This window comes from Xenopus laevis, chromosome 8L (genome assembly GCF_017654675.1).
Source record: "Xenopus laevis strain J_2021 chromosome 8L, Xenopus_laevis_v10.1, whole genome shotgun sequence".
NCBI lineage: Eukaryota > Metazoa > Chordata > Amphibia > Anura > Pipidae > Xenopus > Xenopus laevis.
The window spans coordinates 10,547,894-10,563,329 of record NC_054385.1 but is presented as its reverse complement, the minus strand read 5'-3'; the positions used below and the strand labels follow the sequence as shown (position 1 = coordinate 10,563,329).

The following is a 15,436-nucleotide window of genomic DNA, read 5'->3' as shown; positions in this document are numbered from 1 at the left end:
ACGCCTGTGTTACGATCCCTTTGCATTCCTTGCAATTGCCCGTTTTGAATGGTCTGCCGCATGGGGGAGCAGCAGACTTGTGTAAGATGGGGCTGTCTGTTTAGAATTTAGTACTCTCTAATTTATAATTTAGTTTCTCTTCTTGACCCACAGGGGTGTTTCTATTGTACCACGGGAAGGTAAGAGGGTCTCTGAGTCTCTCCCCCCCCCTGAACTGAAGTTGAAGTGTTCCCTGTACATAGTACATACATTTTGTATATTCTTGGAACTGCCCACCGGATCTCCAGCAGCGTTTTTGGCTGCAGGCTAATGGTATACTGTATTATAAAAATGATGGAGCTTCTATAGAAGCGGGTCTGTCAGCTGATCAGAAAATTATTAATAGGAGGAGGGGGTAGGGTGGGTTCTAATTTATTGGGTGTTCTCACAGGTGAGGGGAGCTGCACTTTCCATTCTGTTGCTGAAATGATTTAACCTTGTTGGAAATATGTTTTGTTATTTTCTTTCTGAATAAATGTATATTCATTAAATCAAACTATGGCTTCTGTGACTTTAATTGTGTCTTTAAGGAGAAGGAAAGCTATTGAGGCAGTTAATTGCCAGTAGATTTGCTATATTTATTCTGCAGAATGCTTTACCATACCTGAGGATACAGCTCTAGAAGCTCTCTCTGTTTTTTTAGGATAGCAACTGCCATATTAGCTTGGTGTTACATCACTTCCTGCTTGAGTCTCTCACTGCTCGCTCATAGCTCTGAGCTCAGATTACAGCAGGGGAGGGAGAGAAGAGCAAATTGAGCATGCTCAGAGACTCAGAGCAGCATTACTGTGAGGGTTTACTGATGTATTAATAAAGACCTTTCCATTAAAGCTTACTTAGTTTTAACCTTTCCTTTCCTTCCCAGAGACTATTATCCACTGTTACTATAGGCACCATCTCTCCCTACTATACCTGCTATCCCACAGTCACACTCCCTTCCCAGAGACTATTATCTACTGTTACTATAGGCACCATCTCTCCCTACTATACCTGATATCCCACAGTCACACTCCCTTCCCAGAGACTATTATCTACTGTTACTATAGGCACCATCTCTCCCTACTATACCTGCTATCCCACAGTCACACTCCCTTCCCAGAGACTATTATCCACTGTTACTATAGGCACCATCTCTCCTTACTATACCTGCTATCCCACAGTCACACTCCCTTCCCAGAGACTATTATCCACTGTTACTATAGGCACCATCTCTCCCTACTATACCTGCTATCCCACAGTCACACTCCCTTCCCAGAGACTATTATCTACTGTTACTATAGACACCATCTCTCCCTACTATACCTGCTATCCCACAGTCACGCTCCCTTCCCAGAGACTATTATCCCACTGTTACTATAGGCACCATCTCTCCCTACTATACCTGATATCCCACAGTCACACTCCCTTCCCAGAGACTATTATCTACTGTTACTATAGGCACCATCTCTCCCTACTATACCTGCTATCCCACAGTCACACTCCCTTCCCAGAGACTATTATCCACTGTTACTATAGGCACCATCTCTCCTTACTATACCTGCTATCCCACAGTCACACTCCCTTCCCAGAGACTATTATCCACTGTTACTATAGGCACCATCTCTCCTTACTATACCTGCTATCCCACAGTCACACTCCCTTCCCAGAGACTAGTATCCACTGTTACTATAGGCACCATCTCTCCCTACTATACCTGCTATCCCACAGTCACACTCCCTTTCCAGAGACTATTATCCACTGTTACTATAGACACCATCTTTCCCTACTATACCTGCTATCTCACAGTCACACTCCCTTCCCAGAGACTATTATCCACTGTTACTATAGGCACCATCTCTCCCTACTATACCTGCTATCCCACAGTCACACTCCCTTCCTAGAGGCTATTATCCCCACTTCTACTACAGGAATACATAACATGCTGCTTACGCTTTACATTTTCCTTTAAACCAGACAAATTGTATGTTTAACCTGCACTGGTTATAGTATGTAGCTCCAGTTCACTGCAAGTACAGCTTAAATAACAATACAGTAGTCAAACCATACACTTCTCCAGTAGATAACACCCAGTTACACACTGTTCCCCTATACTGTAGCCTCTTGGTTGCATGTTACACTGTACAGAACATTTGCCACTGAATGTTTTACATTGTTCCACTCTTACTCAGAAAACACAAAAAAAAAGAGGATGCCTCCTGCAAAGGATTTTATGTAACATGTCCTTTTAGAACATTGAAGGTTGCACAGGACGCTTCAGTTTAATTGCAAATATGATGTACTTAGTCCTCCCCATGCCGACAAACACTTATGCTCATAATGCATTATGGCCATATAACAGTGATTAGTTGCACTCCTGCAGGGTTTAATATACACCATGATGTTATTATTCAGCTGGCATGGCCATTCCTTCTCTGTATATTTGTATTTACACTATATGTGGGTAGCAAAGTGACTCACATAAGAAGGGTTCATGCATTCCCAAGGTAACTTTTAGAGTCCAACTTAGTTTGAAATACTAAATGTGGCTCTTGCTGTTATTTGAGAACATGATTCAGCTTTGTCATCAAAGAGGAAAGCTGTTTCCTGCCTCTAGAACATCTGGATCTCCCAGTTCAAGTTTGGGTTCAAACAGTGGGGCAGCATGGGATCTAAGAAGAAGGTTAACACAAAAAAACAGAACATCTAGAAGCAAATTCTTAAAATACATACAGTAGCGTTTATTCGTGGTAACACGCAGAGTCCCATAAAATCACATCTTGCTTGAGCAGACGACTATTTTCTCCAGTTCTTTAATATGTTCTCTGCGGCCTCCAGTGTGCTGTGCTCCTAAACACATAAAACAGAATTAACTGGGCAGGACTGGCACCCACATACTGTATATCAGGGAACTACATCTGACATACACACAGCTCTCATGATTTTGGAGCACAATATTTCAACTCCTTATCAAACTGAACGTTTGTCTTAAAAGTAGCAGATCAATGGTGAAACAAACCAGGAAAAGCAGATGGGTGGATGTGGAATTACTCTTCTTAAATCCCAACAAAGATAGGCAGAAGTTGCAAGTGTTTGGAATAAGGAGTGGGAGAAGTGTTACCCATTTTCCATTAGTGCCCGGGTGCTCTGCGTTATCTCGCTACTGTGTGAAACTGTTAAAGGACAGCTTCTCGTCTGTTTTATGATCTGATGAAATTCCAGACATAGTTACCTTTACAAAGCAAAACCTGAGAAAGTTCTCAAAATGCTTCTTGTGGGGTGCACTAAAGAATGCCGACACGGGTATAGCCGCTAAATGCTGTAATAGAGCAGAGCATAATATAAAAGTTACAGTATGAAGAGGCACAGAACATAGCATATCATCAGTAGGGTCGCTGTATAGAACAGTGGGACCCCATATGCCTGCCACACCCCAGATACAGCCTTTAATATTTCCTCCTGTCCATTGACAGATGTCCTGCCAGTACCCAGTCCCGGATTTGTAAAGTGTGCACCCCTAGGCACCTGTAGCTCTCCCCACTCTGAGACCAAGACCACCTGAAAAGTCAATATAGCAATCCTGTTCCAATCATTTGGCAGGGGAAGCAATATGGCAGCTCTCAGACATATATTATCCAATAATAGCAAGGTATACGTATAAGAGTTCTTATATATTTACATATATAAATATCTTTAGAGATCTTTATTTTTACCTTATTCTTCATCATCCACTTTGCAAAGTAGTAATCGTAAGGTATGCTGGCGTCTGAAGGAGGGGGCACCTCAGTCCCTGCACAGACACAGCACAGAAACACATGATCACCTTTAGTGACGTTACTGGCCACCACAATAAAATCATTTTAGGACCCCCTAAAATTAAAAAGTGGCACAAAATAGAATTACAGGGATTCTGTCATGATTTTTATGATGTGGTTTTTATTTCTAAATTACACTGTTTACACTGCAAATAGTTTACTCTGCAATATAAATTTTCATTCCTGAACCAGCAAGTGTATTTTTTAGTTATAATATTGGGGTGTAGGTGCATCTCAGGTCATTTTGCCTGTTCATGTGATTTCAGAAACAGCCAGTACTTTAGGATGGAACTGCTTTCTGGCAGGCTGTTGTTTCTCTTACTCAATGTAACTGAATGTGTCACAGTGGGACCTGGATTTTACTGTTGAGTGTTGTTCTTAGATCTACCAGGCAGCTGTTATCTTGTGTTAGGGAGCTGCTATCTGGTTACCTTCCTAGTGTTCTGTTGTTAGGCTTCTGGGAGGGTGGGAGGGGGTGATATCACTTGCAGTAAAGAGTGATTGAAGTTTATCAGCACAAGTCAAATGACTGGGGGCAGCTGGGAAACTGACAATATGTCAGATTTCAAAATTAATTAAAAAAAATCTTTTGAGAAATGGATTTCAGTGCATAATTCTGCTGGAGCAGCTTTATTAACAGATGCGTTTTGAAAGGGAATAAATCATGAAGTCCCCAACTCTGGTTTGTGTTGAAAAGCTCACACAGGCTTACTGAAATGGGAAATATCAGCAATCATGAAGTAGGATCCCTGCGGCTTCATGGGCTTCATCCCCACCTCCTTCAGGCAGTGGTACAATCGGTCTCGCTTCTTCTCCAGTTCATCCCGCAACTGCCCAAAGTAACTTTCAGGCTTTCCCAGCTGCTCCAGCTCTCTCTGGAACCCCTGAGCCACAGCCTCCTGTAAATGAAAAGGAATCAAAAAGGCCCAGCCACTCTGTATAGACCCCCCAGTTATTAATAAAAGCCAAGGAGCAGGGGACATGAAATGGAAGGTACTGTGAGGGCCCCTATCACCAGTACTAGAGCTGCAGGGACTGTGGAAGCCATGATGCCTTTAAACCATCAGTCGCTGTCAGGGTTCCATAATAACAGATAACCACACAACAAGAGTACCTTTTCTTTTTTCTTAAAAAAGGGCATTAGTCTAGGATACATTATTGCAGAGTTCTGAGCCATGTTTTGTTTTCTTCCCAGGTATCCCTTGTGCTGATTACATCTGGGCACATACGCAATAGAGTAAATACGCCAGAAGTACTATATTGCCCAATCTAGGGCGATACAAGGGATGCCGGAGAGGAAGAGAAAACATGGAGGCACAGTGTGGACAATAACGTACCCCAGGCTGGTGCATTTTGAGGCAGATGGTTAGCAATTTGGTCAACTATGGGTGCACAATAAATGGCAACCCCAATGCTTTCATATTTTGTTCATTACGAATCCTTACCCTTTTCATATGCAAAAAATTTAATTATTCACTGCCTACTTTAGTTTGCACCAGGTTTCCCAGAATTCCCTGCAGAGTACCATGCATAGTATCTAGTAGTCTCTGCTGTCCTGGCACTTACCTGGGCTCCCGTAGCACAGTGATACACTGAGTTCTGATGGACTGTCCGTAAATGCTTTAGAAGATGATCAGGCCCTAGGGCCCAGCCAACCTGTAAGCACACAATGAGCCCGCATGATGAGATCAGACAGCAGTACATTGTGCCACAAAAATGGGCATCTCTAAATACCCAGAAAGCCACTGTTCCTGCCAACGGGAAGTAAATATGTATCCCCATACTTCTCTAGGGTTGCTGGATTATGAAATACATTTCCTTATGAAACAAATATAGTAATTTAATGCAAGAAGTTAGGCTACAGTCACCATCCAGGATAGATCCCTTTCCATTTCAACCAATCTCACCTTCCAGCCTGTAGCACTGAAGGTTTTCCCCGCACTGCCGACAGTGATGGTACGCTCCCACATGCCCGGAAGGCTAGCTGCAGGGAAGCAACAGGAAACATCTATAGTTAAATTGGGGGTCAGTTACAGAGAATAAGGGGGTGTTTCAAGATTCACACTCTATGCCATTGCTTCCATGTAGTCTGCTTTGTGATGCAAAGAGTTTCTCATGTTTTTCTATTCCCTCAAACCGATTTATGAAGAATAGCTGAGTACAAAATGTTCATTCTTACTATAAATGTGTTTATACCGAAGGATGGGGGCTGCCATACGTTTACTATAGCATGCAATATATGCAGAAAATATGTCATTTTGAGCTGAGAATAGATTGTATTGCAGGGCAATGTGTTTATCAAGGTTCACACAGTGAACACTCACCAATCCGTACGTGCTGGTTCCCATCATACACCAGCCACTCGTACACCTCATCACTAAAGCAGATGATATTGTGCCTTATGCAAATGTCTGCAATCTCTTCCAGCTCCTCTTTGCTAAAGACCTGAACAAAAAGCAGAGAGAACAGGGATAAGCATAGACAAAGGCAAGGTTTGCCCTAAGCCTGTAACCCCGAGCAACCAACACAATGCTTGCTTTCATTAATTTTCCCTTTATTAGTAAAACCTAGCTGCTGATTGGTTGTCCTCAGTAACAAAACAATATATTATGCTAGGAAGCACCACACTTACCTTCCCTAGGGGGTTATTTGGAGTGTTTATAACAAGGATTTTAGTGCGACCGCTAATTTTCCTTTCCAGTTCTTCCAGGTCCAGCCGCCAACTCCCACTAGTCATGGGGGCTCCGGCATCTGTGGGTTTCTAGAAAGAACAGATAAGGTTGCACAGTGCGGCTGATCGAGGGAGACCTCTTGAGATGGAACTGGAAACTGAGCTTTAAGACCCAGGGGCAGATTTATCAAAGTGTGAGATTAGAGCTTATCACAGAAAAACTCACTCACTTTCTATTCATTCCTTTGGCATTTTTAGAATTGTATTTATCAATGGAGTTTACTATTTAATAAATACGATTCTAAAAATCCCATAGGAATGAATAGAAAGTGAGTGATAGTGAGTTTTTCTTAGGTGAGTTCTAATCTCACATTTTGATAAATCTGAATTTTATCTCTATTTTTAGCTCTATGTCCCGCCGGCCCAGTCTAACCCTGCCTTTGCCTCCTGAAGAACAGCCGCATAAAAATGTTGAAAGAAAAAATAAAAATGTAAAAAAAGAACTGCCGAAAAACACGTGACTGCCCTGAAATATATTACTTGGACTAATGACATATATATACCCTGAATAGAAAATGCTAAGTGCATGCAATAAACAGTACTAATATCATGTATCAAACTATGCCATAACAGAACACTACTTACAGGTCTGAGTGGGATAAATACACATTTCCCTCCGGCCATCTTTGTCATGGGTTCATAACAGTCAAAAAATGGCTCAATGATAATCACCTGCAAAGGGGAGAGAGTAAAAAATATTTTAATATTTAATAGTTGTATTCCCCATTGTATTTCTATATAACAGAGGAGAGAGTACAGATCATTTGGACCTACCTCATCACCTTCATCAACAAAAGCCTGGAAGGCACAGAACAGGGCCCCATATGCCCCCACCGACACCAAGACATTAGAAAAAGGATCCAGGTCCTGTCCTAAAAGCTGGCTGTAGAGTTGGGCAATATTTTTCACCAGAAGGGGGTGTCCCTGCAAAGCATATTGAAACCAGTAAGGTGACAATAAGTAAATAAAGCAGGTAAGTAGGTGAATAATTCAGGTATTCTATAGGGCAGAAGGGGGCCCTTACAAAGGCTCGTGTATATTGGTTCAGCAGGGGCTCCTCAGTAATGGCTCTGACAAAGGCCTCTCTTAAAAACGCTGGTGGGGGAAAGTCTGGAAATCCCTGGCCCAGATTCACTGGTTTGTACTGAGCTGCCAAGCTGACCAGGTCTACCCTGAAAGGGAAAGCAAACATTTGGTCACATAGGGTATTTAGGGCATTGTGTATTTCTTTAAGCAACATTAAGGGCTTGTTCACACTGAATACTCTGTTGCAGCAACTGAATTTTCAGAGATGATTATATCTGTATGTGTTGCAGGAAGGGATGCACCGTGATATCACTACAGACCTCTCAGCAGTTCTATTTATTATTATTAAAGTGACTGTGTGCCTTATGCTATAGGGGACCCATTGCTATATTTACCTTCCTAGTTCACCAAAGGTTTCATTAGTGCCTCTCTTACTGTACTGAAAAACAATATGGCATCCACACCCATAAGGACAAATGCAAACCTACACTGAAGGGATGTATACACACGCGCATACAACTCATACTTGCACACATAGGCTATTACAGTAAATGTGGTTTGCTTGCCCTTTATAAACCACCTGCCAAAATTCCTTCTTGTGTGTGTTGTCTACTGCAGAGCACAGAAAGGTAAAAATAAACACTATGTTAAGTCAGACATCTGTCTTGTTGCATTTAATAAGTAAATGTATGTTTCAACTTACATACAAAATTAAAACACAAGAACAAACCTACAGACCCTACCTCATACGTAACATAGATATATATATATATATATATATATAGATATATATATATATACACACACATACATACATACACACTAGGGATGCACCGAATCCACTATTCCCCCGAATTCCTTTACGAATACCGATCCGAATCCTAATATGCATATGCAAATAAGGGGTGGGGAGGGAAAAACTTTTTTATTTCCTTGTTTTGTGACAAAAAGTCGAATCCGAATCCTGCTGAAAAGGCCGAATCCTGGGCGATTCCCAAACCAAATCCTGGATTTGCTGCATCCTTAATACACACACACACACACACTTTTATATAGAATTACAAGGGTTTGACTCAGCACTTTTTCTTTATGATATATATATATATATATATACTTTTTCTTTGTGTGTATATGTATATATATATATATATATATATATATATATATATATATATATATATATATATATATATATATATATACACACACAAAGAAAAAGTCTTGAGTTAAACCCTTGTAATTCTATAGAAAGGTAAGATGAGTGGAAGAAGAAACCATATCAAGCTGTATGGAGGTTATAATCTATCCCTGGGACTCTTATCATTGTTTTTACAAGTGCATGTCTAGTCTAGTGCAGTCTGAAGAATGGAAGAGAACATCTGATCAGTTGATAGAATATATAGCACTAAGGGCATATCTGTATCATGTGACTATATGGCCATGATAGACTGTCTCTTTTCATTGCAGTCAGCTCTTTTTTAGAGTTCAGCCACTCACCAGATATTTTCATCCACTCCCTCCAGCCTCCGGGCCTGCAGCTGCCTTGCCATGGTGTCCTGTGCAGAAGAATAGATGCCCCTGGCTTCTGTGCCCCTTTTGTGAGGTTGGCAAGTGCCCAGGTCTGTTCTGGGGATCAGCCGATGACTCCCACACCCTAGCAGTCCATAGAGAGGCAGAGACAGTAAAGGCTGGACTTTGTTCTTAATAAAGAAGTGAGTGTCAGGGAGGCTCTAGAGCGGAACATACCAGGCATGCTTGTGTGTCGAAAGCAATGGCAGCCATTAAGCAATGGATACAAGTTTACAGCTTGTGAATTTAAATGAGGCCCTTGTGATCAGAGTACGATCTTAGTTTAAACTGAACATTTTTTAATACTGGTTAATTATTACAGGGAATATCCACCCCCCAGTTATCCCATATACAATCATTATGCATTATCTATGATTTGAAAGGGGTCGTTCACCTTTAAGTTAACTTTTAGTACAACGTAGACAGTGGCATTCTGAGATAAGTTGCAGTTAGTCTCCATTGTTTATTGTCTTTTAATCATTTAGCTTTTTGTTCAACAGCTCCCCAATTGGGAAAGGGATGAACAAAGACGGTAGCAATGCCAATTGCAATGTAAACGTTGCAACCCAAATCTGAGAATGGGTAATGAATGTATATTGGGTTACAATGTACTGAATGGAGCACGTGTGTTTAGGTTCCAATATGTCAAGGACCCATGGAAATTACTGGTTCATGGTCCCCAATAACCCATACCATCATTGTTGTGCCAGGAGGAAGTGGCCCTCAATGACCTTAGCTAATATCTACTCCTGAGGAATTTGATAGGAGCGTTTGGCCAGCCTATCAGAGCCATTCTCTGAGGACATAATATGCCTCCGAGGGATTTCACTTGCGGTTAATAATTGCAGGGGCAATTAAGTGGGTATTATCTCCATTTATATGACAAGGGGGCTTCTCTACTGTGAAACGTTAGGGTGGCGAATACTTACCGTGTATATAGGACCTCTGAAATGCATGAAGCAATGTTTTCATGTTCAGATGTTAGTTTTCCTTTAAAGGAAAGCACCACAGAAGAGAAGCGGATCACAATAAAACAATAATCAGTTATAGTATAAGCCCCTATCTCCTTCATAACTGTTGTATAACACATTGGCCTATTATATTATATGGTCATCTTATTCAGTTCTCCAGGGGTGTAACTGGGAGATCCCGACCAATACTGTTGTAATTAATCTCTCTGGGTCCCTCTCTTCTTGGTCCCCCTGCTCCCTATATTTAAAGGGACTGTCCACCTTTAAATTAAAATTTTAGTATGATGTAGAGCAGGGGTCCCCAACCTTTTTTGGCCCAGGGACTGGTGGACTGGGGGAGGGGGGAGGGAGCGGTTGGTGTCCAATTCGGCATGCAGGCATCCAATTCGCCGCACCACGTTAATTGTCCCCTAGCCTTGGCGGCCCAGTTCAAGACCGGTACTGACCCACGGCCTGGCGGTTGGGGACCCCTGATGTAGAGAGTGATATTCTGAGACAATTTGAAACTGATTTTCATTTTTTATTATTTGTGGGGGTTTTTTTTAGTTTTTTTTAGTTTTAGCTTTTTATTCAGCAGCTCTCCAGTTTGCAATTTCAGCAATCTGGTTGCTAGGGTCCAAATTACCCTAGGAACCATGCACGGATTTGAATAAGAGACTGGAATATGAATAGGAGAGGCCTGAATGGAAAGATGAGCAATAAATATAGCAACAACGCAAGTGGGTGTCAAGTAAACAGATCTTGGATTGCCTGGGGTAGTCTCCCCTTTTGGTTTAAAAAACCAAAAAATCGATTCTGAGTTAATATCCTAATAGACATTAATGAGTAAATAAAGGGGGATTGTGCCTTGTAGCAGATATATTCCATTGCGTTTGGGTGAGTGAGTGTGTGGGTGCAGATGGAGACACTGGCCATTCAACTTTTTTTTTTTGGGGGGATCCAAGGCTTCCACATATTAGAAACTACATTTTCTTGCATAGAAGCAGAACCACATGTGTCTATTCTGTAACTTGTATAAATATTTAGGGAAGTGATGTGCTAAATGGAAGCAGGCTTACTTTGCACTGATACTAATGACTAATAGCCTGTTTTTTGACCTATAATATTGTCCTGCGCTGAACAAATTTGTTAAACCTGAATCCGAGGAGAGGCCTGATTAGGATTTGGATTCGGCCGAATACTTCTGCCAGGCTAAAGATAATCCAAATTTGCATATGCAAATTAGATGCAGGGAGGGAAATCACTTGACTTTTTGTCAAACAACAAGAAAGTATATGCAAATTAGGATTTGGTTCGGTATTCGGCAAAATCTTTCAGGGGTTCGGCCGAATCCAAAATAGTGGCTTCGGTGCATCCCTAACATTCAGTGCGTGTATGGTGGGAGACAAGCCAACGGATATCAGCAGAAGACTTGGATATCGGTCGGCTGGTCAGAACATTTTGATTGGTCGCCTTTGAACACACTGAACATCAGCCATTGTTAGTGCTGAATCGTCAGATACAGGTAGAATTCTCTTGTTTCTATCTGTATATCTGACAATCCAGCTCTACACGTGTGTATTGAAACTAATGATCTTTGCTTGAAAGATCATAATCGTAACGTCTATGGCCACCTTTACAGAGCATTTGTTTTCTTTTTTTTTTAAGACTGGGTCAGTGACCCCCATTTGAAAGCTTGAAAGAGTCAGAAGGCAAATTACGTAAAATTATAAAAAAGAAAAAATGAAGACCAGTTGAAAAGTTGCTCAGAATTAGCCACATAACTTCCTAAAAGTTAACTTAAAGGTGAACCGACCCTTTAAGTTAGACGCCATACATTCTGGCTGAAGGAAGTAGAGTAGCAGCCCTGTGCCATTAGTATTACAAAACTGACATTGTTCACGTACCCATCAAGTTTTGCCATCTTTTTTTATGTAATAGGGTTGCCAACAGAGTCAGGGGTTTGTGTGAGGTTAATGAGAAGAGTATGGGGCTGCCGGGGCCCTAATAGGCGGATAATAGAAACTAGAGGGCAATGGCTGGTCTTTGAGGGATCACTTCCTGCTTTGGTGGATTTAGTAATTATAACCATAATTTAGCAGCTGTGTTATACTCTAATCATAGTTGTAGTAGTTATTTGTACAGTGTTGGGGGGGGGTAGGTTGCTATTTATAACTGCACAGGAATCAAGAGAATGCAAAGAGATGCTATTTATAGTGATGATAATTGATATTAGCTCCAGATGTGCTCGGACATGTAATAGTGACACGGGCAGCATTGCCTAAACGCTGTTACTGTTGCACACAGAGAACATGGGCCATTGCTGGAACCCTGAAACTCATTATTTACATCACAGCCAGTTGTTTTAAAAGACGTTGTTCACCTTTAAATTTAGGGGCTGATTCATTAAGGGTTGAATATCGAGGGTTAATTAACCCTCGATATTCGACTAGGAATTGAAATCCTTCGACTTCGAATATCGAAGGATTCAGCGCAAATTCTGCGATCGTACGATCGAAGGATTATTCCTTCGATCGAAGGATTAAATCCTTCGAAACGAACGATTCGAAGGATTTTAATCCAACGATCGAAGGAATATCCTTCGATCAAAAAAACTTAGGAAAGCCTATGGGGACATTCCCCATAGGCTAACATTGACTTCGGTAGCTTTTAGCTGCCGAAGTAGGGGGTCGAAGTTTTTTTTAAAGAGACAGTACTTCGACTATCGAATGGTCGAATAGTCGAACGATTTTTAGTTCGAATCCTTTGATTCGAAGTCGAAGGTCAAAGTAGCCCATTCGATGGTCAAAGTAGCCCAAAAAATACTTCGAAATTCGAAGTTTTTTTACTTTGAATCCTTCACTCGAATTTAGTGAATCAGCCCCTAACTGTTAGTATGATGCAGAGAGTGATATTCTTAGACAATTTGCAATTGGTTTTCATTATTTGTGGTTTATGAGTTATTTCGCTTTTTATTCAGCAGCTCTCCAGTTTGCAACTTCAGCCATCTGGTTGCTAGGGTCCAACCAACCATGCATTGTTTTAAATAAGAAACGGAAACATTAACAGGAGAGGAATAGAAAGAGGAGTATAATAAAAAGTAGCAGTAATTTGTAGCCTTCCAGAGCATTTGTTTTTTTTTTTGTTTTTTTAGATGCAAAAGAAGAAGGCAAATAATTCAAAAAATATAAAAAAATAAATAATGAAGGCCAATTAAAAAGTTGCTTAGAATTAGCCAATGTAAAACATACTTTACACGTGTGTATTGAGACTAACGATCTTTCCAGGAAAGATCATAATTGTAACGTCTATGGCCACCTTGACACTGATCTGTCTCCATCAACCACTGGCATACTATAAAACAGAGCAGATACAGTGAGTCTAGTTTCCCCTTCAGCAATAGCACTAATTTACCTTAAAGCAGTGTTGTCGGGTGTCAGGAAGGAGCGGCCATGGTGCTGCTAATCATTACAAAGTATTCAGCATCTACAAGAGCAACACATAGAAAAGTGCTGATTAGGTGGAACAGTAACCACAGTGAGATCAGATGACGGGGATGGGTTGTTATGCTTGGCTACATTATTGCATCACACACACAGTAAATGTTGCCAGACAGTGTGACCTTGTGTGCAACATAATGCAGGGTACAATCCCACCCCAAAACACACTCTCACTCCTTTCAATTCAGGTCCGGACTGAGAATTAAAATAGGCCCTGACATTTCAGGTACACAGAGGCCCGATCAGCCCACTAAATACTGACTTTCTATGGGACCTTATAGCAGCCCCTCTGGCATTTGCCAGAACCCACAGATTGTCAGTCCGGGCCTCTTTCAATTCACCCTCTTTGCATGAAGTATGACACCCCAGGCTTTCCGTACCTGAGCCGAGCGCTTTATGCTGCACTTTCACAGACAGGATGTGACATCACACTGCTTTTAACTCTTTTGGTACCAAAACTGGAACTACAGCATTCCAGCCCTGGCCTACTGACCTCAGGCTCTTCCTATGTATTTAATCAAGGGCTTTCATTCTTTAGATTATTAACCATAACAGTATAATTTGTGGGGTAAATGCAAAAAAAAAAAAAAAAGTTTACATTTATTCCAGAGAATTAGTAACCCATAGCAACCAGTGGGAATTTGGCTTTTGGCAACTCAAACTGTACTACTGATTGATTGTTATACTGTGCATAAACTGAACTGACTTTATATATCCTCACAGACTGCCCTGAGCTACCTCCCTGGGGTTTTCTGGATAAGAGATCTTTCTGTAATTTGGATACATACCTTAAAAAGGTTAAGTTTACTTTTACTATGTTATAGAATGGCTCGTTCTAAACATCTTTTCAATTGGTCGTTATTTTTTATTTTCCATAGTTTTTTTTTAATCAATTGCCTTCTACAGACTTTCCAGCTTTCAAATGGGGTCACTGACCCCATCTAAAAAAACAAATGCTCCGTAAGGCTACAGATTATTGTTATTGCTACTTTTTATTACTCCTCTTTCTATTCAGGCCTCTCCTCTTCATATTCCAGTCTCTTATTTAAATCAATGCATGGTTGCTAAGGTAATTTGGATCTTAGCAACCAGATTGCTGAAATTGCAACTGCTGAATGAAAAACAAAATAACTAAAAAATGAAAACCAATTGCAAATTGTCTCAGAATATCATTTTCTATATCATACTATAAGTTAATTTAAAGGCCAACAACCAATTTAAGTCTACTCAAAAATCATTTAAACATTAAATAAACCCAATAGGATTGTTTGGCCTCAATAAGGATTAATTAAAGTTCAGTGGGGAGGCAGTACAAGGTGCAGAAAAAAAGAAACCCTTTTTAAATAACGTAAAAGGTGTTGTTCACCTTTTAATAAACATTTAGTATGATGTAGAGAGTAATATTCTGAGACAATTTGCAGTTGGTTTTCATTTTTTATTATTGAACCATGCATTGATTTGAATGAGATACTGGAATATGAATAGGAGAGGCCTTATTAGAAGAGAGAGTAATAAAAAGTTGCAATAACAATAAATCTGTCGCCTTACAGAGCATTTGTTTTTAGATGGGGGTCAGGCCAATTCTAAGCAACTTTTCAATTGGTTTTCATAAAAAAAAATTTTTATGGTTTTATCATACCTTCCAACTGTCCCTTTTTACGAGGGACAGTCCCTCTTTTGACAGCTCAACCCGCAGTCCCTCATTTGTACTGGATTTGTCCCTCTTTTCTCTGCACTAAACAGCCAGAAAAAGAAACAAAGTTTCTCACTAAATAAGATACTTTGTAACAATTTTAAGACACAAAAACACAGTTTAGATAAGGAGAAATA

The 15,436-nt window shown here is 40.6% G+C and overlaps 1 protein-coding gene across 8 annotated transcripts in view; it reads right to left on the bottom strand.

Moving 5' to 3' along the window:
• The window catches only part of kyat1.L (kynurenine aminotransferase 1 L homeolog), a 30,073-nt gene that overhangs the window by 13,649 nt on the left and 988 nt on the right, over nucleotides 1-15,436 (bottom strand). For 2 of the 8 annotated variants that reach the window (XR_005963161.1, XR_005963162.1), the window contains exons 2-15: nucleotides 13,521-13,592; nucleotides 10,086-10,146; nucleotides 9,085-9,241; nucleotides 7,586-7,733; nucleotides 7,336-7,485; nucleotides 7,147-7,233; nucleotides 6,463-6,591; nucleotides 6,155-6,275; nucleotides 5,738-5,814; nucleotides 5,397-5,486; nucleotides 4,543-4,729; nucleotides 3,729-3,805; nucleotides 3,248-3,334; nucleotides 2,749-2,865 (exon numbers count right to left, since the gene is read on the bottom strand). Coding sequence is in view for 6 of the 8 variants with exons in the window: in XM_041572166.1 (XP_041428100.1) it covers nucleotides 2,812-2,865; nucleotides 3,248-3,334; nucleotides 3,729-3,805; nucleotides 4,543-4,729; nucleotides 5,397-5,486; nucleotides 5,738-5,814; nucleotides 6,155-6,275; nucleotides 6,463-6,591; nucleotides 7,147-7,233; nucleotides 7,336-7,485; nucleotides 7,586-7,733; nucleotides 9,085-9,241; nucleotides 10,086-10,128 (1,407 nt within the window). In the remaining 2 variants the exon portion in view is untranslated. 8 annotated transcript variants of the gene reach the window in all.